General features: G+C 31.7%; 3 protein-coding genes across 6 annotated transcripts in view; 2 read left to right on the top strand and 1 right to left on the bottom strand.

Annotated features, from left to right (window-relative positions):
* Positions 1–8,623, top strand: part of LOC128169407 (uncharacterized) — a 47,255-nt gene extending 38,632 nt beyond the window's left edge. For all 4 annotated transcript variants that reach the window (XM_052835558.1, XM_052835560.1, XM_052835559.1 and 1 more), the window contains 4 exons: positions 233–343; positions 4,049–4,115; positions 4,241–4,356; positions 6,278–8,623. In XM_052835558.1, coding sequence (XP_052691518.1) covers positions 233–343; positions 4,049–4,115; positions 4,241–4,356; positions 6,278–6,477 — 494 coding nt within the window. In that variant the 3' untranslated portion in view covers positions 6,478–8,623. The remainder of the gene's footprint in view (positions 1–232; positions 344–4,048; positions 4,116–4,240; positions 4,357–6,277) is intronic.
* LOC128169406 (uncharacterized) overlaps positions 1–16,618 on the top strand; it is a 127,546-nt gene that overhangs the window by 109,948 nt on the left and 980 nt on the right. The window contains exons 9-10 of the mRNA XM_052835556.1: positions 8,630–8,661; positions 13,425–13,500. Coding sequence (XP_052691516.1) covers positions 8,630–8,661; positions 13,425–13,500 — 108 coding nt within the window. The remainder of the gene's footprint in view (positions 1–8,629; positions 8,662–13,424; positions 13,501–16,618) is intronic.
* Positions 10,662–13,337, bottom strand: LOC128169408 (uncharacterized). The gene is made up of 4 exons (XM_052835563.1): positions 13,072–13,337; positions 12,624–12,772; positions 12,150–12,256; positions 10,662–11,253 (listed from the first exon to the last, which is right to left on the bottom strand). The coding sequence occupies exons 1-4, from the start codon at positions 13,270–13,272 to the stop codon at positions 11,000–11,002; spliced, it is 711 nt and encodes a 236-aa protein (XP_052691523.1). The 5' UTR covers positions 13,273–13,337; the 3' UTR covers positions 10,662–10,999.

The raw sequence follows: 16,618 nt of genomic DNA, 5'->3' as shown, positions 1-16,618 counted from the left end.
AATTCATTTATTTTTAATAGACATCGTTTTTATTTGTACCACATTTTAGGAATTTATTGAGGAAGTTGTTCGGCAATAAAATAATCATGTAATAAATTTGATTACAATACATTATAAAATGTGTAATGTTAAGGCAGCTAAATACAAACATATAATCTTTAGAAAAAAAAAGCCAGTTATGACAAACACATGATTATTGATTACTGTATTAAAAATATTAAAATATCAACAGGTAACTGTGTAATACTGGAAGGTACAGGTGACCTGGATCATTACAGCTGTGTGGAAAAATTCAACAGTAGCTGTCCTTTGGAATTTTATAATGATGAAGAAATCTATAAATGTGAGTGATGTTTACTTTTTTAAAAAAAATAGTCTTCTAGCAATACTTTCAAATTTTAGATTTTTTAAAATTGTACTTTATTTCGCAGTCGATGAAAAAGGTTGATGTAAAAAAAAACAAAAAAAAACTTCTTACTAGTAAAACAATGCATCTTCTTTCGACCATTATTAGGACCGTTTAAGGTGTTATGGGACACCTGCCAATACTAATGTGTTTCAAAGATCATAGCAATCTTCAATACTTCTACTGTTTTAGAATTTTCAAATTTCACAATATTTGGCCAAAAAATTTAGGTTTAAAAAATTAGAAAGGTAAGAATTAAAAAGCCCAAGCGCTATTTATACTCGTAACTTATAGATTCGTAGTATATAAAAGGGAATTACAGCCAAAAGTCTATGTATCTTCTTTCTATTGGGAGTTGATTTTAATCAACTCTCAGTGTCAGCACAAACCATCACCGCTAACAAGACTTGGATCTTGAAAATAATAGATAAATTCGGTGTACTGTATGCTGTACCATTGTTTTTAAAAAAAAACGTGTTTATAAATACCTTGAAAATAGTCAGATTTTATATAGTACGAACAATGTAATTGGTTTTTTGTAGTAGTAGTTGTGTGTATTCCTACGCCAGATTTCAATATAGTCTCGTTCAACCAGACGTTCGGCTGTATCCGTAAATATCCGACAAGCAAAGAGTCTCTCTTGGTAGTCGGATATTAACGGAGACAGCCGAGCGTCTGGATGAACGAGACTAGAGTTCAATATCGTGTACAATTTTAGAAACATTTCGATTACTGATACACAGTTTGATGGAATTAATTCTTTCTTCAAATATTACACAACAGGATTCATATGGGGTTTTTATCGAAATTATTGTCGTAAAGTTCGAGAACTCATATTATAAATATGTGCATAATTCAAATACAGATTAGAAACAACTTGCCAGGCATAATAACATATCGTTAATTTTAAAATTGATAATAATAAAAAAAATCAACTCCCGACAGTACTTCAGTATATTGATTCTACTTATGCGTACTTCTTTTTTCTTTAGTATATTTACACTTGCATGTCACTTTATTGTTCTCCTATTCATGTTTATCCGATTTCACTTCGATTTTCTTTTATTCTTTACGGTTTTTGTAATTCTGTTTTGCAATATTCTATTCTTTTTTGTGTAAATTCTTACTTTTATCTCTGTTACGAACGGAACTTAAAGAGCGCTAACAAAAAGAGACGAATATCTGTTGTATGAATTTAGTGCTGCATTATGACGTCAGGCGGCAGTATGGACGCTACAACTGCTCTTTTGTTCTTGACTATGTGGAATGCTAAAAATAAAAAAAATAAAAAACAGTTTTGTGTTCTGTGATTTTTTCACGACTCGTTTTAAGATTTTGTTCCTCTATTGTTAAGTTCTCAATATTCAAAACACAAGTCCTTATAAGCAATATGTGAAATAAGTTATAATTCTAACATCCATACATTTCAAGAATGATATAAAACATGATATAAAACAAAAAAACCAGTTTTGTGTTCTGTGATTTTTTCACGACTCGTTTTAAGATTTTGTTCCTCTATTGTTAAGTTCTCAATATTCAAAACACAAGTCCTTATAAGCAATATGTGAAATAAGTTATAAATCTAACATCCATACATTTCAAGAATGATATAAAACATGATATAAAACAAAAATTTTAAGCAAACGATAACTACAATGGCTTTCTAATCGATCATTTCCCGTAAGCGCTGTGTGTATGTTTATGGAACTCATTCCTCGAATGTGGCCCATGAGAGTCATCGTGCGTGGATAGACTAGCGATTTGCAGTTATTTAGTATACAAACTTTGCGTGCTTGTACATATACATGTACCTAATCGTTGATACCGATTTAAAAAAAATTACTACACTCTATATTCTTAATATCAACAGTTTTGCTTGAATTTTAAGCTTAGTTTACATTTTACCTTAATTCAGGTACACACTCAAGTGCCAAATATCAGGGGAAAAATTCTAAAATAATATTTGAACATCTTCTGGAAAGACGATCAATTATTAACTGATAAAAATAGATTAAATTGTGTTTGGTATCTTGCAGATCACCAATGCATATTAATAAATATGTCATTATGATCAATAAATCAATGAAGTATAATGTAATAACCTAATTGTATTTTTTTTAAATACAACTATATTGCGTATAAGTCTTCTTTAAATGGGCCCCTCGTTGAATTCGATCCTTCATCGACCATTTGTGAATCGTCAGCATCAAAGCCGTTGGTACACCTATGCGTGTGAGTCCTCTTTATCAAAGTTAATATGCCAACAGAATCTTGGAGACACTTATATTACAATCACTCTTAATTCATTATATGCTCGAAAAGTAAACATTAAATGTTAATCTTTCATTGCTTTAGCATGTTATCAAACATATAAACTCTCTCTCTCTCTCTCTCTCTCTCTCTCTCTCTCTCTCTCTCTGGGCGCGCTGAATATTATGTTACGGAGTTTATGTTTACGGGTTTTCACATGAGTTTTTGGACTCTGAAATTAACATTATATAGTGGTTTTGTCATTTTTCGCATTTGCTCTCAAGAATGAACCTAAACTGTTGTGTTTGTGTGGATATTCCTCAAATATATTCCTCATGAAAACTTTACGAAAGAAGATTTGATTCCGTGCAATAAGCAGAACGTGAAAAGGGGTATAACTCAAATATTGCTGAAACCATGCCTGTTCAATAACCCATGAATTGTATCCAAAGATGTGTTGATTAGCCTTAAAAGGCAAAGATCATGTAAAAAAGTATCCCAAATCTGAGTTATCGGTATAATCTCCACCTCATCCCCTTTGCACATTCGGATATTCTTTTTATATAATTTCTGAACCAAACTCTCTAATTCGCTGGTTTGACAGTGGTCAACAGCACAACTACAAATAAATAGTATTTTTGATAAATAATATAATGTGCAGAGATTTTATTCATTGTTTGAATTTTTGAATGTATAATACGCTATTTGTTATCAATAAAAAGGAATATCTCATTGGGATTTATCTTACAACAACCCCCGAAAATCCAAAGCTTTTGCGTGCATTTATAAAGAAAATATTATAAAAGAACTATTATTATTATTATTATTATTATAAAATTTGGTATGTCATTATACTTTGATAGACGGAAAGATCCTTTGTAAAACGTTTTTGATTTAAAAGCGACACATGTAGATCCACTCAATGTACCGGTAGCTCGGGTCTTGGCCAATACAAAGTTCAAATTTATTTCAGTTCAAATTCTGGATTTCTAGGATCCTGACTATTTTGGCTGATTATTGCTTAACTAAAGCAGGAAAACAATTCCCGATTGACACAATTAAGTAGCATTAAATGTATATAATGTCTAAAGCAATTGAAAGTTATTCGCTATCTCATTTACCTGTATTTAAGCACCAAATGTTGAGTCCATAACTTTAGTACTATTGATATATCAGCTTACATTTTAAGACAGAATTACAATCATGTGACACTCGAAATTAATGTTCAAAACAACTTGATTGTTTACCTGTGTTATCTAAAATGTGTTTTAACGCCTTTAACGCCTTTTAAAATTTATTATCCATTAATTTGAAGAGAACAACTTAACTATATAAGTATTATATTGTATTATATGTTTTTTACGAACTGAAAGTGTACATGTATTTTAACAGACCCAGCCTGCTTAGAAATAGATAGGGAGCTCCGGTGTTTTTCTGCTGACAACGGTTGCAAAAAAAGGTAGTATTTGATAATGGTTGCATAACGGTGGCACTTTGAAGTTTTCAAACAATGTACATGTATTAAGTACATACGTATATGGTCAAAATAACTTGGAATATATTTAAATCTTATTCATATTGTAGAGAATTTCATACTACAGAATCTCATGGATGGCTTGCAATTGGTTACATAATTGCAACTGCTGCAGTTTTAGCGGTGATAATAATAAGCTGGATCATTTTTCAAAAAAGAAAAAGGGGTAAAAATAACAGATATAATCCACACACTTATTTAACTTTTTTGACAGCTATAACTGTTTTGCGAGTTATTATTTATCATTACTATTAGAGAAATCGTTTTACGGTCATATGATGTACATGTAATTTGAACCCCAAACCCCAAGTGGTATTGACCGATGACACAGAAAGTAATAAGGACCTTGCAAGCTAGGTTTGTATCACTTTTTTGTCTTTTGTCGATATTGCTTGATGTGGGTCCGGATCAGCACAAATCAACACAAACTGAAATCCAATATTGTAATTCATTACAAATAATCGTTTATAGTAGGTTATTACGTTCATAACATAAGATAACTTAGCAAAACATTTTAAATGGGTAGTTGTCATTTTTGTACCTTATCATCAGAAGAGAGGCGGTTGTCGTATAACATGTGTGAAAGCATTAACGGATAAAGTAGATTCAAGTTTGTTTTTATTAAATTGTGGTCCATAGGGATAGGGTTGGGCCATATTTGGAGGGGTCAAATTTTAACAAAGGAATATATATCAAATTAAAATTTTTTTTTTGTCAAATACCAATCGGCCAGAATATGTTAAACCATTTTCGATAGCCAATGATTTGCGATCCACTCTGCTTTTCTAACACCCTTGGCAGATTAAGCTGACAAAGTTAAAACTTTTGCAACATAATCTAATTGGCTGCGAAGACAAGCGATCGCAGGGAATCTACTAATTGGCGTTGTAGTTCGTTGTGTTTTGTACAAAATTTAAATCCTATTATTATTACAATGTTTATGTTGTTATTGAAAAGCATATAATATATAATTACAAATACATTGGGTTTTTTTTATTGTTTGATTATTTCTATTTTACACGACCATTTTTTCTAATATCTCTTATTTGATAAAAACGTTTTTAAGCTGCTCCAATTTAAGTCAATTGCTAGACAGCACGGTTCTATTTCTGAAGACGGTGCTTTGTTATTTCTGAAAACATTGGGAAAATCTGCAAAGGGTTGTAGAGGAGCTGAATAGATCGTAAACCCTTGGCTAGCAAACATGGCGATTTACTTGTGCAAAAGCATTCTTTGGTAGGATAGAGTACGGTTTATACAAATAATTATTTCCGGGATTAGGGTAAAAAGATTTGACCACAATAGGGAGATCGACGAAATTTTACGTAGGAATATACAGATAATATAACAAAAACAGTCTTTTTTAAAAAATCTCATCAAAAGCCAATTGGCGAGAATGGTTGTAACTTTTATGGTAAAGAAGATATAAAGTTGTTCAAATCATTAATCCCTAGATGTTGGATTTTGCCAGAGTGAGATGGGGACGATTTAAAAAAAAATGGATAACAGATCAAAACATCTCGAAAAATCACAAATGATATTATAAATGGTAACACTAATGTGCAAGCATCAATACATTTTATGATTCTAAACTGTTTAGACTGTGGTCCGTGGACAACGCACGTGTTTTAAAATTTAATGTAGAACTCTACTTATATGAAATGTTGTTCAAGATTTAACTGAAAAAGGACATCATTTAGATATGACTATGAAATCATCATAGTACAAAAGGGACTCAATTTCTAACATAAGAATATTTGCAGAACAAATATGAAAATATGTTTAAACAGAATCTACTCTACCATAATTTCCAGATATTTTGTATAAAACAGGTTGATCAAGCGAGCGACGTGGTTGCCTTTGGTTTTAAAAAGGTTTATATTATAAATATTGTATGTACCGGTTTACACAACAAGATCTGCATATATATATATATATATATATATATATATATATATATATATATATATATATATATATATATATATATATATATATATATATATATAATCTTTTTCTCATGTAAACAGTTTCTTATACAGTAAGATAGAATCACTTATTTATAAATTATATTTTATTATTTGTAGAGCAAGTTCAGGAATGTAAAGACAATAATAAAAAGGTGTCTTTACTAAAAGATAACACGGAAATAGATGATGATAAACTCCTATGTAAAGGCGAGTTTAAAGTTTGCCATGTTAAATGCACCATAGTTGGTTGTGCAAGTGCGGGGAAGACGACTCTTTTAAAAAGAATAACGGACAGAAATGGTAGATTTCCACGTTAACAGTTTTGAGGTTCTGTTAGAAGAGAAAACTATTTAAAGTAACATTCTTTGCATTTCTATTTGTAGCTCCCCTATATCAAAATGAAGCTTTCAATTTTTTATCTTAATTTGATTTTAATAGAATTAGACATAAAATGCCATTTTATAGCTTCAACAAAAAAGAAAAGTTCCATATTTTCAAGCAGAGACGGTAGAGGGAGGCGTGTCATAAGAAGATTTAATTTTTGATTGTAAATTATGAAAATAGTGTTCGCTAATGAAAAGTGGGATACAGCGATTGGTGAAAATATCTACTTTAAAAAAAAATGATATAACATCAACAACGGGCACTGCTTACAATAGGCGGTTTGCAAACTTTACATATTGAAGGGAAAATAAACATTTTGCATCTTGACAAATACAACTACAATTTGTGATAATATCATGACGCATCTTTAGTTGGAACACGACTCGGTGAATTTTACTATAAGAGTTGTTTGTTTTGAATATGTGATACAGAACGATCCATGTATAAACTGATGATCAATATTTAATTGAGACTCCTCCCAATGACACTGGGATATAAGTTGAGCATAAGAATGTATATTAAAACAAGTCCAATTTTTAAGGTGCACTTTTCTTTCTTTAGTGTTTCTTCTATTATCGCATCAGGATCTTGGGTTTATTTTGTTAAAATAAACCCAATTTTTTCTTGGCATAAACCGAATTTCATGAATTCTGTAAACCTAAATGTGTTAACATTTCTATTTGTTGGTTTTTTTAGCTTATAAAATATATGTTACCTTTGATAATTTTACCGGGCACATATCTTCAACACATAAACATGGTAAATCAATTTTCTTTTCATCAATCCTCCCCGAGTTATGAGTTTAGAAAAATAGTGTTGAAATGATTTATTTTAGAGCATGAATCGATAATTGTGAAGCGAGTCTATTATCGGCTTAAAGTATTACATTATTTGTCGATTATTGTTCTTTTTATAACACATCAGCATTCAGAATATTTTTTTCGTAACTTTTTTTCTCTCTTTTGAAGGAAGATATTTTGATAGAAAATGTCTCCTCCACCCTTTTATTGAATTTAAAATTTGTTTGGCAATTTTAACTTTCTGCAATAATATTTCAGTTGATGGAAAACACTTCGGAAAATGTAATTCAACACGTCCAGTTGCTTCCATTGCTCATTACTTTTTGCCTATGATTTCTGAATATTTTGTTCTTTCGATGATTATTTCATAAATAATCTTGAATGTCATTTTTTTTCTTTCCATACAACTCTTTTAAAACCTTTAGCAGTTTGAATTTTTAATCATTGTAATTCATAAAGATCAGTTTAACAGAAATCAGTTGTTTGTCCCATGCAAATGTTTACGCCCAAGAATATCTATCTATTTTATATGTCTATAAATAAAGTTGCTCTAATTCACATTTATATTATTGGCTATATAATGTAATGTAACATGCAAACAACGTATTTAAACAAAATAATCGCTTGATTTGTTATTTTCATTTAAAGACGTCCTTGTTTATTCTTAAATAATGATAACGTGTACAAAAATTTGATTTTTGTTACATGTTGACTGCCATAAGTGTTCACGACGTTTGATGTTTTAGCTTTAGCTATGATCAAAATACATTGAGTTGTTTTTAACTTTAATGGAACATCGTCACGATCTTGGTCAAAAATTATGTTTCCGATTTTAATGTAAACAATGCTTTAGTAAGGCATTTTTAATAGGCAACCAATACTTTATTGTCATTTGTTGAGTTTTAAGCGAGTTACAGAGTTTACAATTCTTTGCAATTTAAACAAAGATTTGTTTACATTTTAAATGTTGAAGCGAAAATTCAGGTTTTAGACATACACCGAATATGCTGAACGTTAGGAACTGTTTATTTATGTTTAAAATAAGCAGGAACATAGTCAAATCAGCTTGATAAAGATTGTTAGTGGTATATTAACCCAAGTAAACAAAAACAGGACAGGACCCTTGTTTACATGACAAAGAATTGTAAGCGCTGTTTCTTGCTTATAACTGAACGACTGACTCTCAAATTTCATTTCATGATTAGAAATGCATTCTTAAGGCATTGTAAATAATAAAAGCTGAAAAATCGTGGCCATGGCCCTTTAACGTTCAATTATAATGCAGGTGTAGAAAAAGAAGACACATTACCAACAATTCATAGTTCCGACTCGCCTCCCGAAGCCCCGCCCACCTTAGTAACTGTTACTAAGTCCCACATAATGGCGATGCCGGGTACATCAGCGAATGTCGCGACTGACAGCCTTAAGTCTATTCCAGACGATTTTTGTGTGAAATATTTGCCAAATAGCTCAAATTTGTCGGAAAAAGCCTTGCAAAAGGGTTTAAATTACTTTACGCAAGGGTACATTCATGATATTAAGATTTTTAACTCCGATGAGTCCGTGCAAGCTGCAGCACGATGCTGGAGATCAATGCGGAAAAATCAATCCCCGCATCGACTTCATTTGGAAATCAAAAATGATTCAATTTATGAGTCGCATTGTTCCTGTAAAGTTGGGTATGTGTTCAATAAATATTACAAGTAACACTCACTTTTTACGTATTTCACAAGGAAATGATGCAAATGAAATGGCGGTTGTGTATTGGAAAAAACGTAAACATTACTGTAGTGACGTAAATCTTTTGCGACAGATGTCGCATGCGTTATGAATGAAAATTTCATTAAATGTAAAACCGCATAATAAAGTAAATATATTACCGAATTTATTGTGATAAGGCCATGATTTTAAACAGAAACAGTTGACTAATCCAGTTTTTTTAACTGTTGCCAAAGCATTTTTTGTTGACAGATCATGCATAATTTTTTTTATAGACATTGGCAATGATTCATGCTCGTCTGATATATTTTCTTACAGCTTAAATGGTCACTGCTCTCATATAGTTGGCCTCATTAAAAGTTTGCAGGGATTCAAACTTCATAACTTTTCCAATGTACCCGAACAGCAAAGCTGTACAAGTATACCACAGCAGTGGCATGTGCCCAGAGGTTCTAACATTAAGCCTGTTCCAATCAACCATTTAGTGGTGGCAAGGCCCACAGAATCCCGAAAACGAAAACCTGTCACATGCCAGATTGACTTAGATCAAGAGTATGTGAAATCCTAGATATTTTTTTTTCTTTTCTTGGCCATTGCATTTTACACTTGTTTACCTGTAGATGCAATATTCAAGATATTGTAAAACAATATATATACATATTAAGTTAAATGATAAGTTTTCATTATAAGATGAATAAAAACAAATCTTGATTCATTTATTATATTTTAATAATAGACTTCCCAAAGTGTCCACAACTGACATAATGCAGCTGAAAATGTTAGAGGGAACCCCTCTAGAGTATACAATATCAGCAGGTCACCCACTTGTAAACACCCCCCTTGGTGATGTGCAGATAGGCTCAATATTGTCATATCAGGTACAAAAATTATTACATAAACATATACATGTATTGAAAGATTACACAGATTACAGATTTTGGGGCATCACATGTACAAGACTATCAATATCATGTTATTATACATAATTATATTTATAAGCTACCCAAGACTTCTTCTCATTGGCTAAAACTGCTCTTAATACATATGAAGCATTCAGTTTCTTCAACAATTCTAACAGAAAGTGTAACAATTTGATTTTTTTCTGTAAAGATTTAAATAAATAAATAATGTTATTTACTACAATTTTTACTGTCTGTGACAAACACATCATGGAATAAAGTCAAGTGACAACATACAGACCAAATTTTGTTAATGTTTTTAAATAATGATGTAGGAATGCGAACAGAAAGCATTTTGTAAGTTTTAACCTTTGCGATAAGTCTTTCAATGTGCACACGATGTTTTGCAATCTTCTCAGTAAGCAGAGTGTCTGAGACTGACATCTGGGATGTAGATGAAGCCATTGGTGGAATATTCAATACCAAATTTAAATTACTTAATTCCTCTCTAATAGTAAACCCTTTATCAGCCATAATAGCATCCCCATCTTTTACGTAACCTTCTAATTTAAGTGATTCAAGAACATTGTAAAATCCAGACTGTTCACAAATTTGTTTATCACTGAACCATTTGGATCACAACCAATTAAAGCTTTCAAAGTAGTACTAGATTTATAATCACTGTAAAGCTGACTTTGCAAACCAAGTGCACATGGTGATTGTGTTCTAAATTCAGTACCCTCAATTATTACCAAAGTAGTAGGGTAATCATTTTTGAAATCTTTAGGCATGTTATTAATAATTACATCACGATGAGGCCAAATACAAAGTTGACCCAACTTATAATACATCAATGAAATCCAAGTATTAAATACAATTCCAGATGACTGCAGTGATAGTTTAAACCTAACTGACAAATCTTTCAAACCAAAGTTATGTCTCAGTCTACATAAAGTTAAAAAGTGTCCATCTTGCAGTGACAACATACTAATGTCTTTTCGACCTTTTTCATAATTTACTGATGATCCATCGGAGACTCAAAATGCCAAAAGACCAGCAAATCTTATATATACAATGCCAGTGTAATATTTGAACAAATTTTTCAATTTTCCCTCTCTTCTTATCACTTCGTCGACTCCAAACGATGGCTTTTGATCGTCAGATGATAGTTTGTCTTTAAGTTCCTTTATTTCCTCTTTCAGAGTGCAGATTGTAGCTTCGTACTGCTTCTCTTTTTCTCTTGACACGTGTAGCTCAGTGGCCATTGCAAACATCTCAAATGGAGAAATCCCTAAAAAAAATAAAAGATTAATTTCAATCTGATACTTACTTACACTTATTTCAGTTTTATACATTGTGGAGTTTTTTTCAGACAAATAACATTAAGGAGGTTGAGCCACCCATGTCAGATGGTTGTGGCAATACTGATGTATTCCACCCAGCCCCTGTACCATTGCCACAAGAATATATGGATTTGAATATGAAATACAAAGATTGTGATCCCATTAAAATTGAATTGCATACACGAGAACAAAGTGATTCAGCACAATGGTACAATGAAAGAAAGAATCGTTTGACTGCATCTAATTTTGGGAAAACTTTGCAAAGAAAGTCGACCCCTAATGAAAAGTTTCTGGGAAGCATATTTAACATTAAAAAGATTTCCGCTCCTTCCTTAGAATATGGTAAAACCCACGAAAAGGATGCAAAGTCTAAATACTTAAAAGACTTTCCAGCTAGGCACATCCACACCTGTGGGCTAGTTATTAACAAGGAGTTTGCCTTTTTAGGGGCAACTCCCGATGGTAAGGTGTGCGATGTAAGGTGTCACTGTGGTCTTATTGAAATAAAATGTCCATATTCTGCTAGGAATATGACAATTGCGGAAGCATGCGAGAATTTGAGAGATTTCTTTTTGTGTAAAAACAATGAAATCACATTGAAAAAAAAATCATGCACATTATGCACAAATTCAGGGCCAACTCATGATCACAGGTTGTGCATTTTGTGATTTTGTTGTTTTCACACAGAAAGATATCTTTGTGGAGAGAATACAGCCCGACCTTCCGTTTATGACCACTATGTTGGAAAAATTGTGTGTTTTTTTCAAAACCTATGCAAATCCGTTTCTTGCTAAACAAACAGTACAAACTTAAGTTAGGTAACTTGAAATTTGTGAATGCTTACAAGGTTCTTCTGTTTGTATAGATATGTTGTTACCACTGCTGGTGTTGTTTGATGTTTCAGTTTCTGTTGTTGAGTTCACATCTTCTCCATGTTCTATATCTGTTGTACTATAAAAAATTAAAAAAAATATGTAGTAAGAAAGAGTCTGCTCTTGCCTTGTAATGCCCACAATCAACTAGTTGATTATAATGGCAAATGTAGTGTGCATGAAGTTACCAAAATTAAAAATTTTAAAGATTAAAATAATAATCATAAATTATGGTACATCACACTACATGTGGTGTTATTTGCAGAGACTATCTCTGATGGTATGTTTTTTCACCCTTTGATGGTACTAAGGAAATCCCTTTAACAGTATGGTAGCTAGTACATACTTTATGGATGAATATGTTGTGATCGAAGTAATGATGGATTTAGTCGATTGCTGGTCATTACCTCCGAAAAACTCAAAATTGTCAATTTGTGGGTTTTTACCATAGAAGTTTTTTTTTCTTTGACACTGGGTTACTCTCGGTGAATGTGCTAGTCCGTTTGCGAAGTGGCCTGGTCGGTCGAACAGCTGTTCCATCAGCTTGTAATGGGTCAGGAAATTCCACAGTCGGTCCATTACCTCCCACGAAATGCTGTAAATAATTCAGTAATAATGACCTCAATGACAAACCATACGGTGTTTAAAAATGTATTACATAAGCGATAACAAGAGCAAAACACACATAAATATCAATTACCATCTCTTGCAATATGAATAAAATAGCCCAATTTTACAAACATATGTAAAATCGATGCATTTCGAATTTGTACAGTATGCAGGTATGGTATATTCCTGAAGTTCTCGACCAAAAATTGCCGTGAATACAGCTATAATAATTATAAGACTCAGTGTGCACAACAGTCATAAACATTAAATTATAACCAGCTGTACCTTTGAACAAACAGCTTTGTGTTTGTTTATTCTCTGAATGTTCAACTGTTCGTGTGGACGTCCGCAAGCTTTGAACCATCGAAGACATTTCTGGAGATTAGTTTTCGGTTTGGGGAACAAAATAAGCTTAACACCGTTCTGTAACCTCTCAGGATATCTCTCGTCAACATTACACGTTCCCCACGCACACCGCAATACCATTTTTTAACAAAAACTTAAACTTCCCACAACTTGTCCAAGATTTGTTTGTGGGACAACATGGCGGCCGATCGAAGCGCTTCTCTGACTTATTATACGGAACATTCTGATTGGCTAATAAAATAGGTTTGATTGACGTGTCGGAACTATGAATTTTGTTTTCGAAAGAAAAACTGGAGATGCCACTCAAAGAAAATGATGGAAAAATAGCAAAAGAAACACACCAACCAGGTATGTTTTGTGGTGTGTGTTCAAATGTCTATTAATAGAGCCTATTTATATGATCATGATATACTTTAAAAGCAGAAATATTCCTTGAGGATTTAATTTCGTTATATTTGTTGGTGGAATAAATCAACGAAATTAAATCCATGACGAATTTCCAACCCAAGTATTAATAAATACAGAGATAATATGCAATACATTTTAAAGATTACAATATGACGAAATTAAATGTTAACGGAATTGTATTTGGCTTAAAATGCAATGAATTTTTAACTTAACGAAAATATGTGCTTCTACGGAAAATATTGGAAGATTCTTGTTTCGATGACAACAAGGCGTATCAGTCTATGGTCTAGGTTTTATTAGGTTAGGTTTAAGGGGCAGCTAGTGAACGAACGTTTCAAGAACAATTTTGCATATAATGTCTACATTGACAATAAGCAGAAAATAAATTATGTTTGCAAGCTATTACATGTATCTGTTGAGAAGGTTGAATTTGAATATCTATAATATCCTATCCTAATCCAAAAAACCCTGTTATAGTAAGAAAAACAAAGTTATGTCGATATATCCTCTGTTTCAATATACAGCAAACATAATTTATTGCGAAAATCAAGGGACCAACAAAAATATATTTTTCTATAGCCGTAAATCGTTTTGCGATTGTATCGAATTTGTAAGAAATCTAATAGTGAATTCGTTATGAATAATCAGCTAACAGTACTTTAATTGAAAAAAAAAATGTATATTATTTGAGTGTAGGGTATTTTACATATGAATCTTAAACTTTCAGGCGTCTTTGATTAAGTTTGTTATTGAATATATTAGGGATGACAATCTCTCGCAGAATTATTAATCGGTTAATTGCGTTCTTTCCGACGGATTAACCAGTTACTCGTATCAAATTAAGCAGAGTTTTGACTAACTATTATTTTTGCTAAATTTGTGTTATGAATACAGAAAAAATAAAATATGAATTATTCTGTTTATATGTTAATTAGAATATAATGTTAAAATATTATCTTGTGACAACTGTTTCAAATGAAATCCAACATGTCGAGCAACATCAACTGACCACATGTCGCAATTTTAGCCAGACCTCTAATGACAAAGTCCAATAACATTTTAAATACCCCTTTGAAATGAATATCATTTCGGATAGATTAACATCATTACTTATGTGCCCGCTTTCGACAAAAACTGGTGTCAACTAAAGAGAAAAAAGTAAAATACACACATTAAACGTACATGTTGGTACAATAATGATAATTTTAACGGTACTCAAGAGTCGTTTAAGTATTACTCATTAAGGATGTATGAAATGCTCAAAAACATGGCAGTGCCGGTTTGTTTATATATTCATTATAACTGACGCCTACTGACTTGATTAGATAATTGTCTTATAAGGCAAACATTAAAATATATATTATAAAATTGCTTTTAAATATGCACCCAATAAAAAACAAAAAAACAAACAAAATATGCATATAAAAACAATCGGTGTTAATTATAATTATATTGTTGTTAATTCAAATCTATTAGAACAAAAAAAGGCTTAGCATATTTAACGTTAAAACCGTCATGAAACTAAAACCAGGACTACATGAAACCTCTAAGAGACTGCAATCCTTTAAAAAAAAAACTCCTAAAATTGTATGCAATAATTAAAAGCATATATTTGTCTTTGAACAACGAAATCATGTTTCAGAAATTATATGAAAACGATCCATACAAAGCAAGGCATTCTACAATCACATGTTTTTAGGTTCAACGGCAAAAACATGCCGCACTACAAAAGATGTACTAATTTGTTCCGGAAAATGTATGTGAGGAAAGGTCGGGATATGCTTTTGTTTCTCAAAGTTATTGAATATTTCAAGAGAGTTCAGATTACAGAGGCGGATCCAGCAATTTGGAAAAGGGGGGGTTCCATTTGATTAAAACCAAAATATGCAAAATTCATCATTTGTCGATAAACAAGGACTTTTTGAACGTTTTCCGTGCGTATATAACTGTATTTCATAAACATTTATCTCATCACTATCTATTTCACATATATTTCAACAGCAGAGTGCACTGCATTATTGAGCGTTTTGCCGTTTTGGTTTATAATAGGTAGGGAAGATTTGCATACTATCTAGCCACAAGAAACCCAAGTCTCCAGCAATGAGAAAGCGCGTCTATGCTTGACTGAAAAGAAACACTAAGAAGCAAAAAATAACTCAGACTATTTTAAAAATGGATATTTTGGTATTTTTTTTTATGTCTTTGATGTTTTCAAATTCTGAACTATTTATCGATTTTGAGTTCTATCGATTGCCTTCTTAAATAAAGGTCTAAATGATAGGATATGACACAAAAAATGGGGATAATTTATGTGCTGAATAGATGGTACGTGTGTAATACAATGGTAAAAGCAATCGTCGTCCCAGGGAACTTGATGTGACCTCTGTAATGACCGAGTGCGCTACATCATTCGGCACTATAATTTAGAAAAGTTGGGCATTTCATAATGGTTTACATATAAACCCTTTATACGGTATTTTTGTAACAGAATTTCCGACTTTGGAAACAAAACAAAAAAGGTTTTCTTTTATGTTTCATGTGGGTATGAAGGTAGCTAGCATTCCAGAAAAATAGCATAACCCGCGTAAGCGGGTCATGTAATTTTCTTTGTATTTTTCCTTTGAAACGAAGTAAAACTCATCTATTATAATTACTTAAGTTAATTAACTAAACAATAAATTTGAAAGCGGCTTTTTAATGTAAAACGAATGCGTGTACTCATACTTGAACGTCGTTTTACTCGATGGCTTGTCAGTTCAAAACTGTATGAACTATAATAATTTTTTTAAAGAAATAGAGTAGAAAATACCGTGTAGATGTTATTATAAATCTGTGTTTTTAGCGATACTGCTTAATATTGTTTTTTTTCTTTAATTTTCCACATGTTTACTCAGTGTAGTAAACACCGGATACTGAAGGGGAGTACAATGTAATTTATTTCGATAAAAAATCGATAGGGTTTTTCACATAAGAACGAAATTATGGGACGCAGTACGAAATTCTTTAAATAAGCAATTTTAAAAACATTTATTTGAGATAATTACAGTATTTCTATTAT

The sequence above is a fragment of the Crassostrea angulata genome, unplaced genomic scaffold (genome assembly GCF_025612915.1).
Source record: "Crassostrea angulata isolate pt1a10 unplaced genomic scaffold, ASM2561291v2 HiC_scaffold_127, whole genome shotgun sequence".
In the NCBI taxonomy this organism is placed as follows: Eukaryota; Metazoa; Mollusca; class Bivalvia; order Ostreida; family Ostreidae; genus Magallana; species Magallana angulata.
Note: the sequence above shows the minus strand (reverse complement) of the source record. Positions and strands in the feature narration are given on the sequence as shown.

What these genes read in the sequence shown, in the direction of transcription:
- LOC128169408 (XM_052835563.1), bottom strand. Translation starts at nt 13,272, where the DNA reads ATGGTATTGCGGTGTGCGTGGGGAACGTGTAATGTTGACGAGAGATAT. An exon ending in AAGAAAAAAAAACTTCTATG is followed by an intron (nt 12,257 to 12,623) that starts GTAAAAACCCAC and finishes AATTTTTTATAG; the next exon opens with TACAACAGATATAGAACATG. An exon ending in TATACAAACAGAAGAACCTT is followed by an intron (nt 11,254 to 12,149) that starts GTAAGCATTCAC and finishes TATTTTTTTTAG; the next exon opens with GGATTTCTCCATTTGAGATG.